Source organism: Molothrus ater, chromosome 25 (genome assembly GCF_012460135.2).
Source record: "Molothrus ater isolate BHLD 08-10-18 breed brown headed cowbird chromosome 25, BPBGC_Mater_1.1, whole genome shotgun sequence".
NCBI classification, from domain to species: Eukaryota; Metazoa; Chordata; class Aves; order Passeriformes; family Icteridae; genus Molothrus; species Molothrus ater.
The window spans coordinates 2,250,802-2,272,119 of record NC_050502.2 but is presented as its reverse complement, the minus strand read 5'-3'; the positions used below and the strand labels follow the sequence as shown (position 1 = coordinate 2,272,119).

The following is a 21,318-nucleotide window of genomic DNA, read 5'->3' as shown; positions in this document are numbered from 1 at the left end:
AAAAAAACTCCTGATGAAGTGTCCAAAACCATCTGCTCCTTGCAGAATGCAGGATTTAAATACTCTGAGACCCTTGGATTTGGTGCTTTCACCTCCCAAAACCCTTGAGTTTAGAATTACAATTTCATCAAACTCAAATGCTTTTACACAGTAGAAATAATGATGATGGATAATGAGAACTGCAAAGGTTAAAACTGCCTAATTTGCATATTAGACCAAAGCCTAATGCAAGGAAAAGGTGACTTACCTGCAAATCTGTTCAGCTGAAAGCCCTGAAATCCAGGGGCAGCTGGCAGGACCCAAAGGGAAAGTTTGGAGTCTCCTTCAGAGTTCCCCATCCACTGGCACCTCTGGATGCTGAAAAAGCCCAGCCCAAAGCAGAATAAACATTATTTTGGCAGCCAGGAGCAAGCTGAGGAGAGAAGGGCACAGTTTATTACCACAAGCAGTACAAATCACTGACTCAAAATGCAAAAGGGCTGAACCAAAGCATGTAAAGCAAATTCTAGAAAAGATTCCAGTCCCCAGAGGACAAACTCCAGTCCCAAGAAATTTGGGTGGTGAAAAGGGAGAGGATGGAGTCATCAAAAGCTCTGCTGCCACATGTATTTAGATATTTGCTAAATTTTACCTTCACCTTCCCACTGAATTTTGCTCCTCAGGGCATCAAGAAGAAATAAAAATTCTGATTAAAGATCAGCAGCACAATTTAAACAGCCAGACCCAGCTGGTAGCAGCAGCAGCAGTGCTGGGAATGTTTAGTTTGGATTACATTGCTGGGATTTACCAGCATTCCTCACAAAACTGCTGCTTTGCTGGGGTTTGAACACCACAAGCTCCTAGTTCAGCTTTCAGCAGCAGGAGTGATTATTGTTTTGTTTTGGAAATGAATTGGGGGCACAGAGACTGGAGTTGCTTCAGAGGGTTGGGCTGTGATGGAAGTTGGTGGCTGTGCTGCCAGTGAGGCAATGCTGGTAAATCCCACTGCACCTAAATCCCATTCAGCACCAACAAACCCCCAGGAAAATAAATAAAATAAAATAAAATTAAGAAATATCCTGAAGGATAATTTAAGAATTGCAATAAATCAGAGCTCAACTGGAGCACTCTGTCCTGTTCCTCTCACAAATAACTACATCAGCATATCTTTCCAAATCCCAGAGACTTCCAGGCAGCAGAAACAGATCCCAGCCCTGGGAATGAACCCCAGGGTCAGGGGAGAGGCCCCCAGTGCAGCACCAGGGCATGGATCCCAGGAGGGGATGGATCCAGGAGGGGATGGATCCCATGGGGGGATGGATCCCAGGAGGGGGTGGATTCCACCAAGGGGTGGATCCCACCATGGGATGGATCCCACCATGGGATGGATCCCACCATGGTACAGATCCCACCATGGGATGGATTCCAACATGGGATGGATCCCAGGATGGGATGGATCACAGCAGGGATGGATCCCACCACAGGATGGATCCCACCAGGGCATGGATGCCAGCAGGGCATGGATCCCACCATAGGATGGATCCCACCACAGGATGGATCCCACCACAGGATGGATCCCACCACAGGATGGATCCCACCACAGGATGGATCCCACCATGGGATGCATCCCACTATGGGATGGATCACAGCAGGGATGGACCCCATCACAGGATGGATCCCACTATGGGATGGATCCCAGCAGGGCATGGATCCCAGCAGGGCATGGATCCCACCATGGTGCAGATCCCAGCAGGGCATGGATCCTCCTCTCCAGCTGCAGCTCCTCCAGCACGTGGCTCCCAGGCCATCCCTGAGGAGCAAACACAGGGACTCCCCCTGAGACAGCAGTGAGCCAAGAGAAACTGAAACTGGGCAAAAGCAGCTGTGCTGTGCTGTATAAAACCTTCTGTGGAAATCCACAGCTGGAATGGCAGTGCCTCTGCTCCAGCACAGATCCCAAACCTCACTGGCACCCTCCCTTCCCATGGCTCCGAGCCCAGCACCTCAGGGTCTGTATCCTGTCCCCTCCTGGGTTTGAGGAGCCCAGGTTTGGGTCAGATCTGCTGTTTGTGTGACTCAGGGTCTGTATCCTGTCCCCTCCTGGGTTTGAGGAGCCCAATTCTGGGCCAGATCTGCTGTTTGTGTGACTCAGGGTCTGTATCCTGTCCCTTCCTGGGTTTGAGGAGCCCAATTCTGGGTCAGATCTGCTGTTTGTGGAACCCAGGGTCTGTATCCTGTCCCCTCCTGGGTTTAAGAAGCTCAGTTCTGGGCCAGATCTGCTGTTTGTGGAACCCAGGGTCTGTATCCTGTCCCCTCCTGGGTTTAAGAAGCTCAATTCTGGGCCAGATCTGCTGTTTGTGGAACCCAGGGTCTGTATCCTGTCCCTTCCTGGGTTTAAGAAGCTCAGTTCTGGGCCAGATCTGCTGTTTGTGTGACTCAGGGAAGCCCATGGATGTCTGGATTCCATGGATGTCTCCAGAGGAATTGCATTTCACACCAGCAGCAGATCTGGCTCAGCTGCTGCCCCACACCCCCACACCCCACACCACATTTGGGACTGAATTAGGGTTTTTATGTGCAGCAGCAGCATCTCCCAGCACTTTGCAGATTTTAGATTCAAAGAGAGGAACTCTCCACCTTTCAAAGGACTGCCCAGAGCCCAGATGATTTGCCAGGACCAAACCCAACACTTGGAGGTCACTTTAAAAGGTGACCTGAATCCTCCAGACATTCCTGAGGCTCAATGGAATTCAGCTTTTCCTTTTAAGTCCTCCCAGAGCTACTTTTATCAAGTTCACTTCCAGCTCCTGGCCTGGGGTGTCTCCTGTTAGACAAAGGACATGAAACTGGGTCTGCTCACAAGAAGACAAGGCTGGAGAACAGAGGGTTTGCAGCCCAGATGTTGCAAATACCAACATGTGCAAGTGATCCCTTCAGTCCAAGAGAATCTTCCATCAGCCACTTTTGGCCCACTTACTTAAACAGGAAAAAAAAAAAAAAAAAAATCAGGGATTAAATTCACATTAAATTAAACACCATGTCCACTACAGGGATCAAAGTTGGTTCTGGGCAAAATGACCTGCATGTCATTTCCTTACAGGAAATGCTGCCCAGGAAGAGTTAAAATAATTTAAGGGAAATAAGGGAAATATCTGAGCAATTCTTAGATGAGAACACACATCCTTTGCCTCCCACCCACCTCCCTGAATTATTTTTTTCACTGAGAAAAATCCCCCAGCTTTAATAACAACCTTCTCTCCTGCAGGGTGGCTCTATGACTACACCCAGACCTACGCCTGCTCCTTCCTCTTTGCTGGAGCCTGTGCTCTCATCTCACCCATCTCCTTCTTCTTCGAGCCTGCAGCCCAAAAATGGAAGCTAAAAAAAGCCAATTTGAACAAAAACTGAAGTTTTAAAGGCTGGGCTTTGATCATATCTACGTGGGAAAGCCATTGCCTGAACTGGGAAGGATCAACAGCAGCAACACTGAAAATACCAGAATATTCCAAAATAACTGGAATTTTTGGATGTCAGATTCAGTTTGGACAGCTGGATATTTGTGCTGATTAAAGCCAGCTGAGAAATGCACAGTGTGAAGTGCATGGGGAAAATGCAGCTCATGGTGGTGCCTCAGCTCCTGAGCTGGGTTTTCCTGCCCCTCAGATTTAATCCTCAGCTCTGTCCTGACTCACTCACCTCGTGGGATGAGCAGCTCCCAGTGCCAGAGATTTCAGCTCATTCTGTTCACTGGCCCTGGGGAGGGGTGAGAGCAGGGACAGGGAGGTGCAAGGTGATCCTTCCATGAGGATCCTCCAGGAGCTCCTCTCTCTCTGGGGGGAGGATGCTGCACTGGGGCCATTCCACATCCCAGGCACGGGTATTGCCACAGCACACAGGACCTGGAGGCAAAAGCAGTTTTTAATTTTAATTAAAGCCAGAACCACGACACAGCAAAGGCAGAGACCAAACCCACCCCTCCCCAGCTTCCCAACTCTCCAGAGACTCCTGTCACCGACATATCTTATGAAAAACCCTTTCATTAGGATCTTTTCTCCTGAGAAGCCTCAGAGGAAAAGAAAAACAATCATTATCTGCTGCTGTGGAATGCAACAGGTGCATCTGGGATTGGTCTCATGGGGTTGTTTTTAATTAATGGCCAATCACAGCCCAGCTGTCTCAGACTTTCTGGTCAGTCACAAGATTTTATTATCATTTCATTCCTTTCTATTCCCTTCAAGCCTTCTGATGAAATCCTTTCTTCTATTCTTTAGTATCGTTTTAGAAGATAATTTTCATTTAATATAATATATATCATAAAATAATAAATCAGCCTTCTGAAACATGGAGTCAAGATTCTCATCTCTTCCCTCATCCTGGGACCCTGTGAACACCACCACAGCCTCCCAGGGATTCCATTCCAGAGGCAGCTCCAGTGCTGAGCCTGGATTCAACCACCATCCCACAGATTTAATTTGGATGGATAAGACACAAAACAGCAGCCTGGACTTTATTTCCAGTAGTGAAGGTGCAATTTTTTGAAATTTGGTATTTAAAATTATTATAGTAAAAAATTTGGTATTTGAAATTATGATGGTAAAAATATTGGTATTTGAAATTATGATGGTAAAAAATTTGCTATTTGAATTTATTATAGTAAAAAGTTTGGTATTTGAAATTATGATGGTAAAAATATTGGTATTTGAAATTATTACAGTAAAAAAATTGGTATTTGAAATTATGATGGTAAAAATACTGGTATTTGAAATTATTACAGTAAAAAATTTGGTATTTGAAATTATGATGGTAAAAATATTGGTATTTGAAATTATTACAGTAAAAAAATTGGTATTTGAAATTATGATGGTAAAAAGTTGAGTATTTGAAATTATTATGTCAACCTGGGATATTCATTCCAGCCAATGGCATTATCCTTCTCTTTACCTTTCCTTTTTTTATTATTAATGAGATTATGATATGATTTATTATTAATAATAAGTATTAATAATAAACATTATTATTATTATTATTATTATTATTATTATTATTATTATTATTATTATTATTATTATTATTATTATTACCACCACCTTTTAATCATTAAGGAGATTTAATTATCCTATTTTTTTCCTTACCCCTTTTATTCCTCATCCCCAGCAAGAGAGTTGTTTCCCCTATAGAAACACTCCTTTAAATGTGAAACAGATTATTTCAAGCCCAAAATGAGGTGGTCTATACTTAATAAAAAGCTACGGAATGCTGTAACAGTTTCAAGGAGCTCCAACACTGTCACAGGTAAGAAAATTCCTCAATAGATGATGGACCAAATGCAGCAGTTACACAATTACACAGTGCCAAAAAACTGCTTAAATGAGGGGAAAATTCCAGGGAATGGGGAATATCAGTGCTACAAACCAGTTCATTTTTCATATGCTGTTTGACAGCTTCTCCCAGGAATCTGCAGGCAGCAAATGCTTTGGGAATTGTCCTTTCCACTGGAACCATCATCAATTTACACCTGAAACCTCAGCACCCACCACTCTGGGGTTGGGATGGGGCAGAGAATATCAGTGAGGATCCCCAAGGGGCATTTTCCAAGGCACCAGGATTTCTGGATAAAATGATTATTTCTGAGGTGTTTAAGGCACTGGGAGTTGCAGGGGGATGAACCAAACTCGGCCAATCCTGCACTGAGGTCTCAGCCAAGCCCTTCTGCAGCAGGGATGAAGCTTTCATTTAAAAAAATTGAGTTTTCACCTCGTGAAACAACAAAGTTCCTCACTCTCACCAACTCAAACATTACCAGCAGCTTTGCTGCTGTAACAGGAACCACGTGGGAGGTTTGCCAATCCTAAAGCTTTAGGATTTTAGCATTTCTTTCTGAAAGGCATTTCAGGATTTTAGGTTTTTTCTGTATCTCCCTAAGAGCAGCTCTGCTTTTGGCTTTTAACAGAGTGGGACCAAAGCTCTGTGGGGATGGAAAGAGCCACCCCAGCAGCTCCTCACCTGCTGCTCCCACTCTACACAATTCCAACACCTTTTCTGCTCTGCTCTCTCCCTATGCCTCTAAATGAAGCCTCTGCTCAACACCTTCCTCCTTTCAACACAAGCCCTGTGGTATTTTCACCTCTTCTGCCACCAAGAAACAACTCAGCAGGATGTGGTGTCCACACCTCCCACCCCACCCACACCCACTGGAATTATTTTATATTATTTATACATTATTTTAATTCATTCATATAAATTATTTAAATTTTATATTATTTCATATAATTGAAAATACTTCAATATATAAATATTTTATTTATCTATACATATTGTTTATCTTTTATATAATTCCATATAAATGTTTATATATTAATATAGAATTATTTAATTTATCTATACATATTACTTAAATCTTATATAATTTTTATATATTTTTATATATTTTATATAGAATTATTTTATTAATTTATACATATTACTTATATTTTATATAATTTTATAGATTTTTATATATTTGATATAGAATTATTTAATTTATTTATACATATTATTTCTATTTTATATAATTTTACAGACTTTTTATATATTTGATATAGAATTAATTAATTTATACATATTATTTCTATTTTATAGTATATAAATATATATTTATAAATATATATTTTATAGTATATAAACATATATTTATAAATATATTTTCTATATTTATGGATTTATTTCTAAATCATAAACATATTATTTATGTATTTTTATTTATAATTTATATATTTTACACCCCTAAGTGTCCTGGCTACCAGCTGCAGGTTTCCCTTCCCTGTTCTGTATTCTGCCTCACTGAAAGGCAGGATACAGCAGCTAGAACATGGATTTAGGCATTTCAAAGTACACAAAATAAACTTCTCCCTGCCCCACACTCTGTGGTCAGGCTCTGCCCTTGATAAAAAACATAATCTACTGAAAACCAAGGCTGTGACTTTCCCATCTGCTCCAATAAAGTTCCCCTCCAAACCTGCAGGATCCTAAGGAGAGTCCTGCCCTCTCTCCATCAGACCAATGTCACCAATTCCTTACCCTCGTTTAGCAAAATTGGAGTTCTTGTCCCCCACAATGTCACCAATTCCTTACCCTCGTTTAGCAAAATTTGAGTGTTTGTCCTCCCCTCTTTCCTTCTCCAGAGGAGCAAACAGCTCAGGAGCTCCCATTTCCCACATCCCAGCCCATGGATGGGCACCACCAGCCTTTATTTGCCCCCAGAATAATCCTGCACAGGATTATTATTAATCATTGATTATTAAAGCACCTCTCTCCAGCCACATTACCTCTTGTCTATCCAAAACTGTTGAGGAAACCAATGCCCACAATGAGAAACTCCTGCACCATCCTGCCAGTGGGCTGGGAAGGGGGTGAAGAGTCTTCAAACCTTTGTTTTTTCCACTGAGCAGCTCAGGCTGGTGGTCAAACACTTCTCTGCTCACACCTGGGGCTGGGAAGGCAAGCACAGAACAGATGGTTCAGTTCCCCTGGCAGCTCTGAAAACCAAATGCATTTATTTACTGCAGGATATAACACGTGCATGGGAGAAAGCAGCAGTGCAGATGGGAACACCTGCCCCAGGAAGGTTTTTTCCATCCCACTGAAGCCATGGTGCAAATAAATCACTTCCTAAAGCTGATTTTGCACAGTGCAGACCACCACAAGTGCTCATGTGTGGGGAAATGCAAGAGCAGGGGTGGCTGGGACACAAATGAGGTTAAAAGCTGCAATCCGAGGCGGAGTAGAAAATCCCTTTTGTCCCTGCTCCCTTCACAGAATCCCAGCATTTTTAAGGTTGGAAAAGCCCTCCTCGAGTCCCAGCTGTGCCTGGTCCCCACCTTGTCCCCAGCCCAGAGCACTGAGTGCCACCTCCAGGCATTCCCTGGGCACCTCCAGGGATGGGCACTCCAAACCTGCCTAGGCCTGAGCACCCTTTCCATGGGGAAATTATTCCTGTAAATTTTCCCCTTACACTCCCTTAATTTCCCTTACATTCCCTTAATTTCCCTTACATTCCCTTAATTTTCCTTACATTTCTTACATTTCACTTAATTTTCCTTACATTTCCCTTACATTCCCCTTAATTTCCCTTACATTCCTTAATCTCCCTTAATTTCCCCTTACATTTCCTTAATCTCCCTTAACATTCCCCTTACATTTCCTTAATCTCCCTTAACATTCCCCTTACATTTCCTTAAATTTCCCTTACATTCCCTTAATTTTCCTTACATTTCTCTTACATTCCCTTAATTTCCCTTACATTTCCCTTACATTCCTTAATCTCCCTTAACATTCCCCTTACATTTTCCTTTCATTCCCTTAATTTCCCCTTACATTTTCCTTTCATTCCCTTAATTTTCCTTACATTTCCCTTAATTTCCCTTACATTCCCTTAATTTCCCTTACATTCCCTTACATTCCATTTCCCTTACATTCTCTTAATTTTCCTTACATTTCCCTTACATTCCCCTTACATTTCCTTAAATTTCCATTACATTCCCTTAAGTTTCCTTACATTCCCTTAATTTTCCTTACATTTTACTTACATTTCCCTTACATTCCTTACATTTCCCTTGAATTCCTTAATCTCCCTTACATTCCCTTAACTTTTTTCCCCTCCAAAGGAAATTCTGCCCTTACACATCTGCAGCAGAAAAAAATTAGCAGCAATGGCTAAAAATGATCCTGAGCTTGAAAAATGTTTTGTGGAAGGGTGGTGCCCTCCCAGCCACCCCTCCTGCTCCTGGGCAGGCAGTGGGGAACTGGATCCCTCCTGGTACCTCACAGGCAGCATCTCCACCTTCTGCACTGGGAAGAAATCACCAAAAACCTCTTGGATTTTTCCAAGATTTCACTGACAATAAATCAAACCCCTTGGAAAAGCAATGCCAGGCTCAGCACTGTGCCCTGAGTCACCCAGGGGACATTTTCCTGCCCATGCACGTGGGATAATATGCCATGGCCAGCTGGATCTTGATGGGAAATCACATTTGGAAGCACTTTAACCAGGATTCATCGGTTTAAAAACCTTCTAAAAATCATGGTGCAGAGAAACTAAACACTAAAGAATTCTCCAAAGATCCAGAGACCTGCAGGGAACCAGAGCTGGCTGGAAGGAATCTGAGTGACCAAAGGAACCCAAGAACACATCCTCCAATTTTCACTGTACCCCAACAAGGACCTGCTAAAACACACCTGAGCCCTTTTGGGAAAAAAACTTAACAACTTCATTTAGATAATTCGTTTTTAGAGCACTGACAGACAGAGGTCTGATACCCTGAATCCTGGTTAATTTTAGCACCACAGGATTAAGAAAGCAAGAAGAAAATATGGAAGTGGCTTCTCCAACAAGACAAGGATCCCTGCTGGGGTTGTGCCATCCAGAGCTGGGCTGCAGGGGCGCCATCCCTGGCAAGGAAACGCTTCTCCATTGCTACCAGTGATTTACTCCCAGGTGTAACCCTGGAGGAGGAGCCTGGGCAGCCTCCAGGACCTGCTCCCAGTACCTGCCAGGCAGGGTTGATTTATGGGGTGGGCACCTGCTGGGTCTTAAACCTTCCTCAAGGGATGTTCCACATGCCAGGATAAAAAGCTGCTAAGACTCAGCTCAGGTCTATCAAAGCAAAGTCAGTGCAATTGGAGCTCACAGCAGGAAGCACACTGCATGCCCCATACACATTGGAATGATTTTATGTTATTTATATTTTAATTTATTTATACATAGTATTTATATTTTATATCATGAAAATATTTTATACATCAATATTTTATTTATCTATACATATTATTTCTATTTTATATTATTCCATAAAAACATTTATATATCAATATATAATTATTTCATTTATTTATACATATTATTTAAATTTTATATCTTATATAATTTTAAAATTTTTATATACAATTAATTTATCTACACATATTATTGATATTTTCCATTATTCCCTATAAATGTTTATATATTAATATATAATTATTTATTTATATTAATAAATGTTAATAATTTTTAATTAATATTAAAAATTATTTACTTATATTTATATTATTTTATAAATTTTTAAATATATTCTAGATATGATTATTTAATTAATCTATACATATAAATAATATCTTATATTATTCCATAGAAATGTTTATATATTAATATGGAATTATTTAATTTATTTATACATATTACTTATAATCTATATTATTTTATAGACATTTTTATATGTTTTATATAGAATTATTTAATTTATTTATACATATTATTTATATCTTATTTTATAAAATTTCTATATATTTATATAGAACTATTTAATTCATTCATACATACTGTTATATTTCTATTATTTAATATTATTTTAAAATATATTTATATATTTATTTATATATCCATAGATATATTTATAAATCATAAATATATTCTTTATATATTTTTATTTATAATTTATACAGTCATTGTACATCCCTGAGTGTCCTGGCTACAGCTACAGGTTTCCCTTCCTTGTTCTGTATTCTGCCTCACTGAAAGGCAGGATACAGCAGCTAGAACATGGATTTAGGCATTTCAAATACACAAAATAGACCTCTCCCTGCCCCACAGTCTGTGGTCAGGCTCTGCCCTTGATAAAACACCCCTAAATTCTGTAAGAATTAAAAATTAAAAGGGAGGGTTGTACATTAGAGGGGAATCTTTGGGAAATCTCTGGTATCAGGTGTTTTGGGAAGTTTGTACCTCTCAAGTACCTCAGGTGTTTTGGGAAGTTTGTGCCTCTCAGCCAATGGGGAAAGAGAGAAGGGAAATGTGCCTGGAAATTGGGATTAAAAGGAGGCTGCATCCTCCAAAAATGTGAGAGATCCCAGAGCAATGCCCCATGGCCTCTGCCTTTATTGGAATAAAGTCAAAGGACTCCTCTGTCTCCTTTTTGGACATAAACCTCTGGTGTTTGTGGGTTAATTTTCCTGACAGCAGGGTGAGGGGTGAGAGCTCTGGGTTTAACCCCATCCCTGGGATCTCCCTGGGAATCCCACACCCCCTGAGCTGCCTGAGAGCAGTGACAGGAATAGGGGATTTGTCTTTCCAAACAAGCTGTGGGGCTGTTGGTAGATAAAACCAGCACTGGGAGATAAAAGAAACAATGGGAAGGATTCCAGTGATTGATGAATGGAAAAAGGTATTTGTCTTTAGAAATAAACTTTAGGTTTGCTGATAAACGAAATTAAACATTGAGAGATGAAAGAAACAACAGGGAAAACCCCTAAATTCAGTAAGAATTAAAAATTAAAAGGGAGGGTTGTACATTAGAGGGAAATCTTTGGGAAATCTTCGGTATCAGGCATATTGGGAAGTTTGTACCTCTCAAGTACCTCAGAAATGGGGAAAGAGAAGGGAAATGCAGCCAGGAAATTGGGATAAAAAGGAGGCTGCATCCTCCAAAAATGTGAGAGATCCCAGGGCAATGCCCCATGGCCTCTCCCTTTATTGGGATAAAAAAGCCAAAGGACTCCTCTGTCTCCTTTCTGGACATAAACCTCTGGTGTTTGTGGGTTAATTTTCCTGACAGCAGGGTGAGGGGTGACAGCTCTGGGTTTAACCCCATCCCTGGCATCTCCCTCTGACCCTTTCCAGGGCTCGTCTGAACCCAACCCACTGCAAAGCTGCTCCTCTGCACTGCTCCCAGCACACTCATTAACCACAGGGGGAAATCTCCAAAATTCCCATTTTAAAGGGGAACAAGAGGCTTTTCCACAGCACAAAAACCACCCCAGACAAGGTGCTTCAGCTACCAACACTGCTGGGGTTCCTGTGTTCACCTTAAACCACATGAAGAAAGCCAAAAGCAATTTAAAAGAGCTGGGTAAGGATGTGACACCAGGGCCTTCCAGCAACAGGAAATGTGGCTGTTCTTCCCTCCCCTGTTTGGCAGATCCCTCGTGGTCTGGGCTGTTTACTTGCCCTCACACACACTGATAACAGGAACACTCTTTTTACTCTTTTTTTGGTGCTGGTTTCCCCCTGGCCTGGAACATGTCCTGCAGCTGTGTTTATGATGCAGAGCCTTATTAGGCTGCATTTTAGCAGAGCCTGAATTTAAAAGTTTCATTTCTGAGGAGCTGGAAGCCTTCATAGGAGGTGGGAGTTATTTGGAAAACAAAAATAAAGATGTTTAAAGATACCATAATGGTTCTCACTGAAGTCCATGGGAATTTATCAGCACCTCTGATGAACAAAAATTAAAGCAGATGTTGAAAACCCAGAAGTTTGAGCTTTAGCTGAGATCCTCATGGGAAAATTTTCCAGCCTGCAGAAACCACAAAGGGGATGGGAGCTCTTGTTCATGGCCATGAACAATTCCAGAAGTAATTCATGGGTCAAAGTCTCTTTTCCAAAGCAGACTTTGCCTCTGAAGCCACCACCAATCTTTGCAAAACTTTCCCCTATAGATATCCCTCACGTGGACAAGATAGAGCCAGGATTGTACTCTGGAAGGAAGAGGCAAAGGGTGTCTTTACAACACCCCAGGGACAAAGAGAACACCAATAAACTGAGCTCCAGCCCCTCAAGCCTCTGCACAAGCTGGGAAGGAGTCACAGCCACCCTGGCTGACACAAGGGTGGTGACAGGGACGGGGTTTTTGGGACTGGGCTCTCCCAGCCTCAAGCTGCTCTTGGCATGCAGCTCTGAGAGCCACGAGGAACCAAAGGCACCCTCAGAGAGCTGAGAGCTCAGAGCAGGCTGTGCCTCAGTGCCAGGGGGAAAGCTGGGCTGGCACAGGTGAAACACAAGGTCTTACAATCACAGAGCCCTGGAATGGTTTGGGTTGGAAGGAACTTTAAAACTCATCTTGTTCCTGTCCCTGCCATGGCAGAGACACCTTCCACTGTGCCAGGTTGTTCCAAGCCCTGTCCAGCCTGGCCTTGGACACTTCCAGGGGTGGGGCAGTCACAGCTGCTCTGGGGCCCCTGTGCCAGGGCCTCACCACCCTCACAAAGAAGGATTTCTTCCAATATCAAAGCCAAATTTCCCCTTTTTCAGTTGAATCCATTTCCCTTTGTCCTGCCAGTCCAGTTCCTGATGAAGAGTCCCTCCTGGTCCTCGTTCACAGTCTTGTCTTCACCCACCCGAGAGGAGCAGCATGAGAAACACCAACATCCCCTTTTCTCACCATCCCACGAGCCTCAACAGCAGCTCAGGCGGTTCAGGACCTCATCCTGCCCTGAACCTCTGTCCAGGTCAGAGCTGGAGCAGCCCAGCAGCAACAACCAAAGCAATCCCTTGGCCAAGGGGGCTGCAAACGCCTCCATGGCCCAAAGGACATCTCCTCTCCATGAGCAAACAGCTCAACAACCACCCCAGGAGACCTCACCGGCTTCTCTTCACTCAAACCCTTCCACACCCCTCATGTGTCCTCAGACACACATTTATGTCCCCAGCCATATCTAAAACGTGCACAGGCTGCACAGTTGCACGTGTGCAGTAAATGTGCACATTTTACTCCAGAAAACGTGCAATTGTACAGCCTGGAAATGCAGCACATGCATCTGAAAGGAGAGGCTGGCTGCAGGATCCAAGAGCTCCCCTGCACAAAGGGCAGCAGTGCCAGGGAACGCTGCCAGCTCGGGGCTGGGTCAGGCTGTGTGCATTGCTAAACCTTGGCCTGACCTCTCACTGCATCTGGGGACAGGAAATCCTGAAGGCAGCTAAAAACCTCCAGCCTGATCTTCAGATGCAATAGCAGAACTAGGCATGAAGGTCAAGGCAGGCAGATAAGGAGATGAAATAGCTGTGACCCACAATTAATCCACAGCTCCTCTGTGGAGCCCAGCACATCCCATCCCCATCCTGAGACAACACACAGGAGCTCAGACCCAAGAGCTGGGCTGGGAGCTGGCAATTCATTAATGCACAGCACCAGGAGCACGTTTGACAGCATCCACAGCCCGGGTTCCAATGTCTAATTAATACAACCCTGGAGTGGGGCGCAAAGGGGGAAAAACAGGCAACCTTTGTGCCACCATCCACGTTCTCTGCTCCTGCTACAGGCACCTCTGGACAAAGAGGATGAAGAGCAGGAGGCTCCTGTCAAACCCATCACAGCACGTGCACTGACCCGGTCCCTCAGAGCTTACTCTGCGTAGGAGTTTACCTCACCCAGTTCTCAAGGCAGCTCTAATTACACTCAGGCACAGGGCTCTGAGCCAAGAACCGCAGGAAACACAAGGGGAATCACAAAGCCAGCAGCCCAAGAGCCTTTCCAGTGCTCTGCCTGTTTGACCAAACCCTTTGCAGTCTTTGCCCCAGACCCCAGGACACGAGGTGGGAGCATTTCCTCCAAGAGCATTTGCCATTTCATAGTAAACCAGCAGCATGAGGCCAACACAAGATTATTTGCCATAAGCAGAATCTGGGCCATCTGATGTTTTAAACTTATTAATTCAGCTGCAGCTGGTAAAAGCACAGTTCTAAAAAAATGTGTGAATTCAAATAACCTGCTCCCATCTAATCCGCTGGCATTGCTCTCTGCTGCAGTGCAGTTAATTAAATGGTTCTCCTTATAAATCCACTTTCCCCAGAAGTCTCATTAGCCAAATTAATATGATGCATATAGAGCACTTAACCCTTCCAAGAGACTGGTTTGAACAACAGCCTGGCTCTACCTGGCCACTGGAGCATCCCTCTAAGCCCTTCAGAAGGCAGAGGGGCAGAGCCAGCACCCAAAAACAACTCGCTATGGCAAAGTGACTGCAGGAGAACCATCCCACAGCACATCCCACGGTACCTCTGAGTCTCTGGAATAAATGCATGATGTAAAGGAGACAGGGAACCATCTCCCAGTTAAACAGACAGTGAAATCTGACTCAGAGAGACAGAACTCTTCTGGAACAGCCACTGACATTTTGAAGCACACCCAAAAAGTGGGATAGTGTCCAAGGCCTGACACAAACACCTGGATACCTGAGCAGGGGAGCAGCTTGCCAAAAAGAGCCCCTTTTTGGGGGTACACCGACAGATCACCCAGCTCCTGCCAGCATCAACCCCCCAGCCCAGGCAAAGGGGCTGAAACACATCTCCCATTATTGCTACCAGCCCCAGACCTATTGTACAACACTTCAAAGGAGATTCAGAGGTTGTATCTCAACAGCACAAGAAATACATTGCAAAAATAGGAATTTTAACTACAATCAGCAACTTCTAGAAGAAAAGGCATCTCCTGAGTCTCCCCTCTCCAATTCCCTTCCCTCATAACCACCAATATCTGCAATTGCTCCCATTTACAACAAAAAGCTTCATTTAAATTATTACACCAGCATCCCACAAACACAGACAATTTGCCAAATCATTGGCTTGGCTTTCCTTATCACCACATACAAATTATAAACACTACTCTGGGTTAAAGCAGTGTTAATTCAAGCAGTTCATGAAGTCAAAATAACACCTCCAGCTTGCCAAGCTGAGAACATGTAGTTTTATGTGCAGGGCCCTGTTTCTCAACGGGACTCCCCAACAGGGAAGCACATCCAAGAGTCGGCTCCTTTGCCCCCATTCCCAAGCAGGAGGAACAGCACGGTGACTGAAGAAACCACAATTAGTAAGCATTAATAAACTGGAGAATCAAGGCAACAAAAGGTGAACAACAATCTTCTTTTACATTACAACTCAGTCCAACCTCTTCCAGCCCCTTACCTGTTTTAGGGATTTACACAGCGCTTTGACACCTTGCAGAGCACAAGCACAGCATCCGTCGGCTGAGAGGCATCTGCAGCCTAGCAAAGCTCCTGCCCGGCTGCAGGGGGTTATCCATGGAAGTTAAAGTGTGTCAAGGCAAACAGGGCAAGCGTTCGAGGTGTCTTCATGGCACATCACAGGAATTCTACCACGAGCACAGCACGGGAGCTCCTGAAGCCGACGATGCAGCAGTTGCGGCTTCCTCTCGACGGCCGCGGTCCTCAGGCGCGCCCCGAAGTCTCCTGCAGCAAACACGGAGTTGTGCTCCTGCACGGGAACAGCTTTCCAAAGCTCAGGAGCCCCCGGGACAGGAGAACTACAGCACACAACGTTTTCAGGCTGTTCCTCTCCCCGTCTGCACTACACCGGGAGCGACTGCACGGAGCGCGCGGCGGGGCCGGGACGCGAGCAGGGCACATGCACATCCGAGGCGTGTGGAACCACTGGCTTCAAAACCGGTCAAAATAAGGCACTGAGACACCACGCAAAGGTTTAAATTACCGCCTCCAGCTCTCAGGAACTCTTCATCCATTCAGCACTAAACCCACAACTGCTGAAAAGCCCCTGGAGATGGAGGAGCGCCTCGCGTACGGCAGGAAAGGCTTTATTAACAGCATTTAAACACTTTTAAGGACTCATTTCTCTTTTTCTTTTGGCAATTTTGGTGCAAAGGTTTTACGTGCAAAGATTCAAAGCAATTTCGAAACTTTTTTTTCTTCAAAATTAAAAAAAAAAACAACCAAGAATCAAAACTAAAGGCAAACATGTTGGGTGAACAAAATAAATCAGAGAAACTTAAAATTCAGGAACTCCAGCTCTTCCAACCAGCGAAGCCCCAGACTTGGCCACCGTTCCGAGGCGCAGGGTGGTGCTTCCCTGCTTCTTGCGCTGCCCCGTCCCGCTGAGGAGAAACGCAGCAAAGTGCCCCCATTTTCACTGCAAACACGGGGGCCACAGCAAGGCCATCAGACACAAATTCTTCTGACTGGTACCACAGGTCGATCAACGCAAAAGTGTCGGTGCTCTCCCTGCTTCTTGCTCAAGACCCACAACTATCAGCTCAATTGGGCAGCAGCAGCAGGAACCCCTCCGCTGCCAACACAGGGGGGCCAAACGTTTGTCGTCAATTCACTTCCAGGCAGAAAAACCATTTTCCTCAAAAGAAACAATTTATTTAGAATGAAACAAAATCAGCTCAACTGTGAGCGCATGTTTGAGTGACAGCTACTTTTAAGCTGTGTGAGCCATAAAAAGGGTATTCCTTTACTTTTCCAGCAATCTTGTGTACACAGCACAAAGCAAAGAGGTCATTTTTTTTTTCCACTTAAAACACGGGCATTGGCATCACAATAGCAGATACACAACTTTTTTTTTTTTTTTTAAAGCTGCCATTTTAGTAAAATGCACAAATACTAAACAGATAAGCTTTCTTCCACCAGGAGGCCCATGTAAATTCCACATAAGCCACAGCTTCTCTTCCCAAAGGTCCATTAGAGCTTGGTATCCCATGCGGTTGTCTTCTGCAGTCCACCAGATTTGCTTGCAGGAGGAAAAAAAACGTTATTTCAATACAAATGTGTACACCAGGTTTGGGTTTTTCCCCTCCCTACATTATACAGATGAACATAAAGAGCTACGAGGCCTTTCTGAATGTTCTACTTGGACTTCAAAAAGCACCAATACCACCCCATGGGCACGAAACCTCGGAATGAAGTTGCCTTCTAGGGATAGATGCAAAACAAGTAGTGCAGGGCTTCTTTTTGGACCAGGATAAAACTAGGCTTACAGTACTGATGATGACTCAACTTGCAGTAACATTTTTTGGGGCACATTGAAATCATTAACCAGGAGAAAAACCAACCTAATTTTTGCTAATTTGGTTGACTTTCCTCACTGGGTATTTCCTGAAGGCAACTTATCAACAAAACCATGAAATGTAGTGTTACACAGCTCTTTTGCTCTTGTTCTGCTGTGCAGTTCTAACAGCAGACAATGCCAATATTAAAAGGTCAAATCAAAGACACACCCAATAAAATTTAAAATTGTTACTATTCAAGTCATATCTCTTAGCCATCGTTTTCACACAATGGGAACTGCGGGAAGATGAATATTCAATGAACCATTCTCTGCACCACCCGGTCTGCTTTAAGCCTGATACAAAAATCACCTCATCGTTCAGTCTACCAATCATTGGAATATCTGTCCTTCAGTGCTATAAAGAAATAAACAGGGGGACAAAGGGGAAAGAACCCCAAAAGCTCTAGAGCCACATGACAACCATTTCTTCCCCTCTGGGCACACAGCACTCCCCAGGAGCGCTGCCCTGAACACTGCTTTGCTTAGAGCCAGGAACTATCATTTTCCAAGGCATTTTTCCCTGAGTCCTCAGAGTTTTTGAACTTGTCTTCACAATTTTGATTCACTCCTCCTCCTCCCCACTAACACCTCAGGCCTTTGACCTCAGTTACCATCAACCAGAGGGTTCCAAAACCCACACAAGAAATTAAAACTCATTCTTCATAAAACTTGGCTCTCCATAGAGGCCAAGAAAGTTGTCACCGAAATATTCCATCTTTAACATCCTTGAAGGAAACAAAAGAGATAGAGGGCAAGGTTTGTCTGCCTGGCAATAATGCCCTTTTCTCTCTGGGAGGCTGACAAGGATGTGTTGGTATTTGTGCCCCCAAAACCTCTGGATTGAGGATAACCTCAGTGTTCCCGTGGCAAACAAAGCCACTGGCCAGGGGCCAAGGAAGTTGCGCAAAGTTTCCAATTGAAAGAAATAAACAACAAACTAAAATCTCAAACAGAAAGAACTACGAGTCATTTGAGGTTCTTTCCCCAAAGCATAAAGCACAAGGATGAAATGATTCAGGAAAAGCACATCCTTTTTCCAGGCTAATTCAACACACTAATGAAATAGAAGAACATCAGCTGCACACAAGGTCGGGAGGGAATTCTGAGCTCTCGCCAGAGCAACTTAATGCCAGACACAAGGAGAGAGCCAACAACTGCTACATCTGGTTTACTCTACACACAGTGGTATCACCCACAGGCTTCTAAACCTTCAGCCCTGGCTAAGCCAACTTCAGTGGACAGTTACTCCAATGGGGAACACCTCAGACCAAGGAGGAAAGCACAGCCCGCCCAGCCGGGACGGCAGCACGGGAATTCAGTGCTGGCAAAAAAAAACCTTTCAAAGTTTTGCCACAAGAACCCTCAAAGGGTGTTAAAATCCTTGCTTACAAAACAGAGCAGCAACCACAAATAAACCAGATTCAAAGAAGCAGGTGCTCCATTAAATAAGGAACCAGAAAACCTGGAGTCAAACACAGCCTCGCCTGCTCCTCCTCGCCCTCCAGCACAGCAGAATTTCACAGCCAGTGGCAGCTGGAACCGCTGTGATTTCCCAAGGAAAAATGGAAGTTCACCTAGCATGCTCTTCCCAAAAGGCTTCCCAAACCAAGCTGGCTTTGACAAGCTATGTTGACCCCAAGTTTTATGGGTTTTTAAGCAGGTGCCTGCTGCGGATCGGAGGAACAAATGCTGCTCTCAGTGTCCAACACAAACTTTAGTGCTTTTTTTCCCCCCCAGTTTTGGGCAGATTTAAATTCTCAGCTGTTCAAGTCTCTTTCCTAGAAAACTCTTGCAAGTGATTTCTGTCAGATGACAGAAATCTCCCAGAAAACTCCCTCTGAATGCAAGCAGCACTTGCAGCATTGCTCACCTGCTGACACACAACAGGCACCTGCTCCAATTAAAACATTCTTTGCAGTAAGTGGTAAACACGCTGTATCTTCTTAAACACAGTGATTTGCATTTCTGGTGTCATTCCCAAAAATTCTCCTTGTTAATAGTAAGCTGAACAGCTGAATTCTGCCATCTCTTACATTCACATTGAAGGACAACCCAGAAATCCTGGATTTTACTCTCAAATTTAAGAGCATTAAATGAGGCTTTCACCTTTTCATTTAGAAAGAAAAGTAAGTATAAAAAACAAAATCTGTGTTTAAGAGATGCTGCCACATTGAAATTCTTAGTTCACCACGATGTTTGGGATGCTGGGTCCACTCATTTTGGGCAAATAAAGGAACCAAAGCCCTCTTATAACACAGCCCTCTTTGACAAGTGGTGCAGTAAGAAAAATTCCTATTTTTGTGACAGAAACTCAAGCAAGTTCAGTTACACCCATAAAATACATTCAAGACATTTCCTCCTTCGTCTCCTATTCGCATCCTATTCCACACTTTGAATTTGATTTTTGCCATGCAAGTTGTAACAGAAATCAACTCATGCCTGTATCACTTATCCAAGGAATCTACTGGAGCATGGACCAAGAGAGGCAGCGTCGCTTCTCCGTTGCCCAAATCCCTGAAAACATGGCTAAGTGCAAGATTACATTCTGGGTTTAAGTGCAAGACTACAATTTTAGGGCCTGTAAAGAGATACAGTGAGATTTACACTTCAGTTTAGAAGCTGCTGCAACATCCTTTTGGTTGTTAAACAGAGTATCATGGAATTAGATCACATCAGGGACTGAGATCCCTTCTCCCCTCCTAAATGCCTGAATTACCAAAGGTGGCTAAGACAGCTGGAGAAAAGTGCCCAATGATTGGGGGAAAATAAGAAAAAATTAACTATGTTCTTTGGAAAAAAAAAAAAAACCAAAACAACCTGCAAACTGTTTCATCCTTGAATCACAAGAACAAGAGCTCAAACCTCAGCATCTCAGAGTATTTTTAATATTTCTCCAGGATGCTAAAACCACTTTACTCCAGGTGCCCATGATAAACCTCATGTAATGCCCACTGCACACTGTACCTGAATAGTCCCTAGCAGACAGCAGTTCCTTGCTATTAACAAAGAGGTAAAATGTTAATGAGAACTTTTATGTAATTAAATTATCACAGAATGAGAAGCATTCTCTGGAGAGAAGCACTTACTTGCTCAGTTTGCATTGTGGAACCAGACCCCACTGAACCTGCAACTCTTGGAAAACAAAACAAAACAACAACAACAAAAAAAGGCAGTAAAACCAAAACCCCGCAATATAACTCAAGTTCTCCTTAAAGCACCTCCTTGTTTCCTGCACACCAGAGTGAGCACAAGACATTCCTGGTTTGCAACAAAGTCCTCAGCTCTTCACCAAACCTAGTCACTGCTACAAACCCAAAGTGCACATATGGGATACACCAGGAAATCAGGGAAATACACCTGTTAAAAAGCCCAGTTTCAGTGCATGCACCTGGGGGGACTGGATGAAAAAGGAATCCCTTTCCAAAAAGGAATTCAGTGTTCTGCTGTGTACCCGAGAGCAGCTGCTGCTCACCTGAAAAACGTCGACCTTGAGCCACGCGACTCAACGGGGAAACCACTGCGGCTCCCGAGGGAAGGGATCACACAGCGCCCCTGGCCTGAGGCCCACACGGAATTTCAAGGACTCAAAAGAGGAGGTGACACCAGTCTGTTATTAAAGTTATGGTTTTCCATTTCCACTGAGTGCTTTAAATCTGGTCTGTTCGGTTTGGAGCTCTCTCAAGGATGAGCTCTTGGGACTTGCTTTAAAATACATGAAATGAAAAAAGGACATGAATCTAAATTAAGAAGACAGG

At 43.6% G+C, this 21,318-nt stretch overlaps 1 protein-coding gene and 1 long non-coding RNA gene across 4 annotated transcripts in view; one reads left to right on the top strand and one right to left on the bottom strand.

Moving 5' to 3' along the window:
- SLC16A4 (solute carrier family 16 member 4) overlaps positions 1-3,677 on the top strand; it is a 24,486-nt gene extending 20,809 nt beyond the window's left edge. Inside the window, exon 10 of the mRNA XM_054517264.1 lies at positions 3,245-3,677. Within this exon, the coding sequence (XP_054373239.1) occupies positions 3,245-3,387 (143 nt within the window). The 3' untranslated portion in view covers positions 3,388-3,677. The remainder of the gene's footprint in view (positions 1-3,244) is intronic.
- The window catches only part of LOC118696220 (uncharacterized), a 27,263-nt gene extending 5,945 nt beyond the window's left edge, over positions 1-21,318 (bottom strand). For 2 of the 3 annotated variants that reach the window (XR_008508830.1, XR_004981629.2), the window contains exons 1-4: positions 15,665-20,641; positions 7,284-7,447; positions 3,676-3,878; positions 248-357 (exon numbers count right to left, since the gene is read on the bottom strand). This is a non-coding gene — a long non-coding RNA (uncharacterized LOC118696220). The other variant, XR_008508831.1, reaches the window with a different exon arrangement.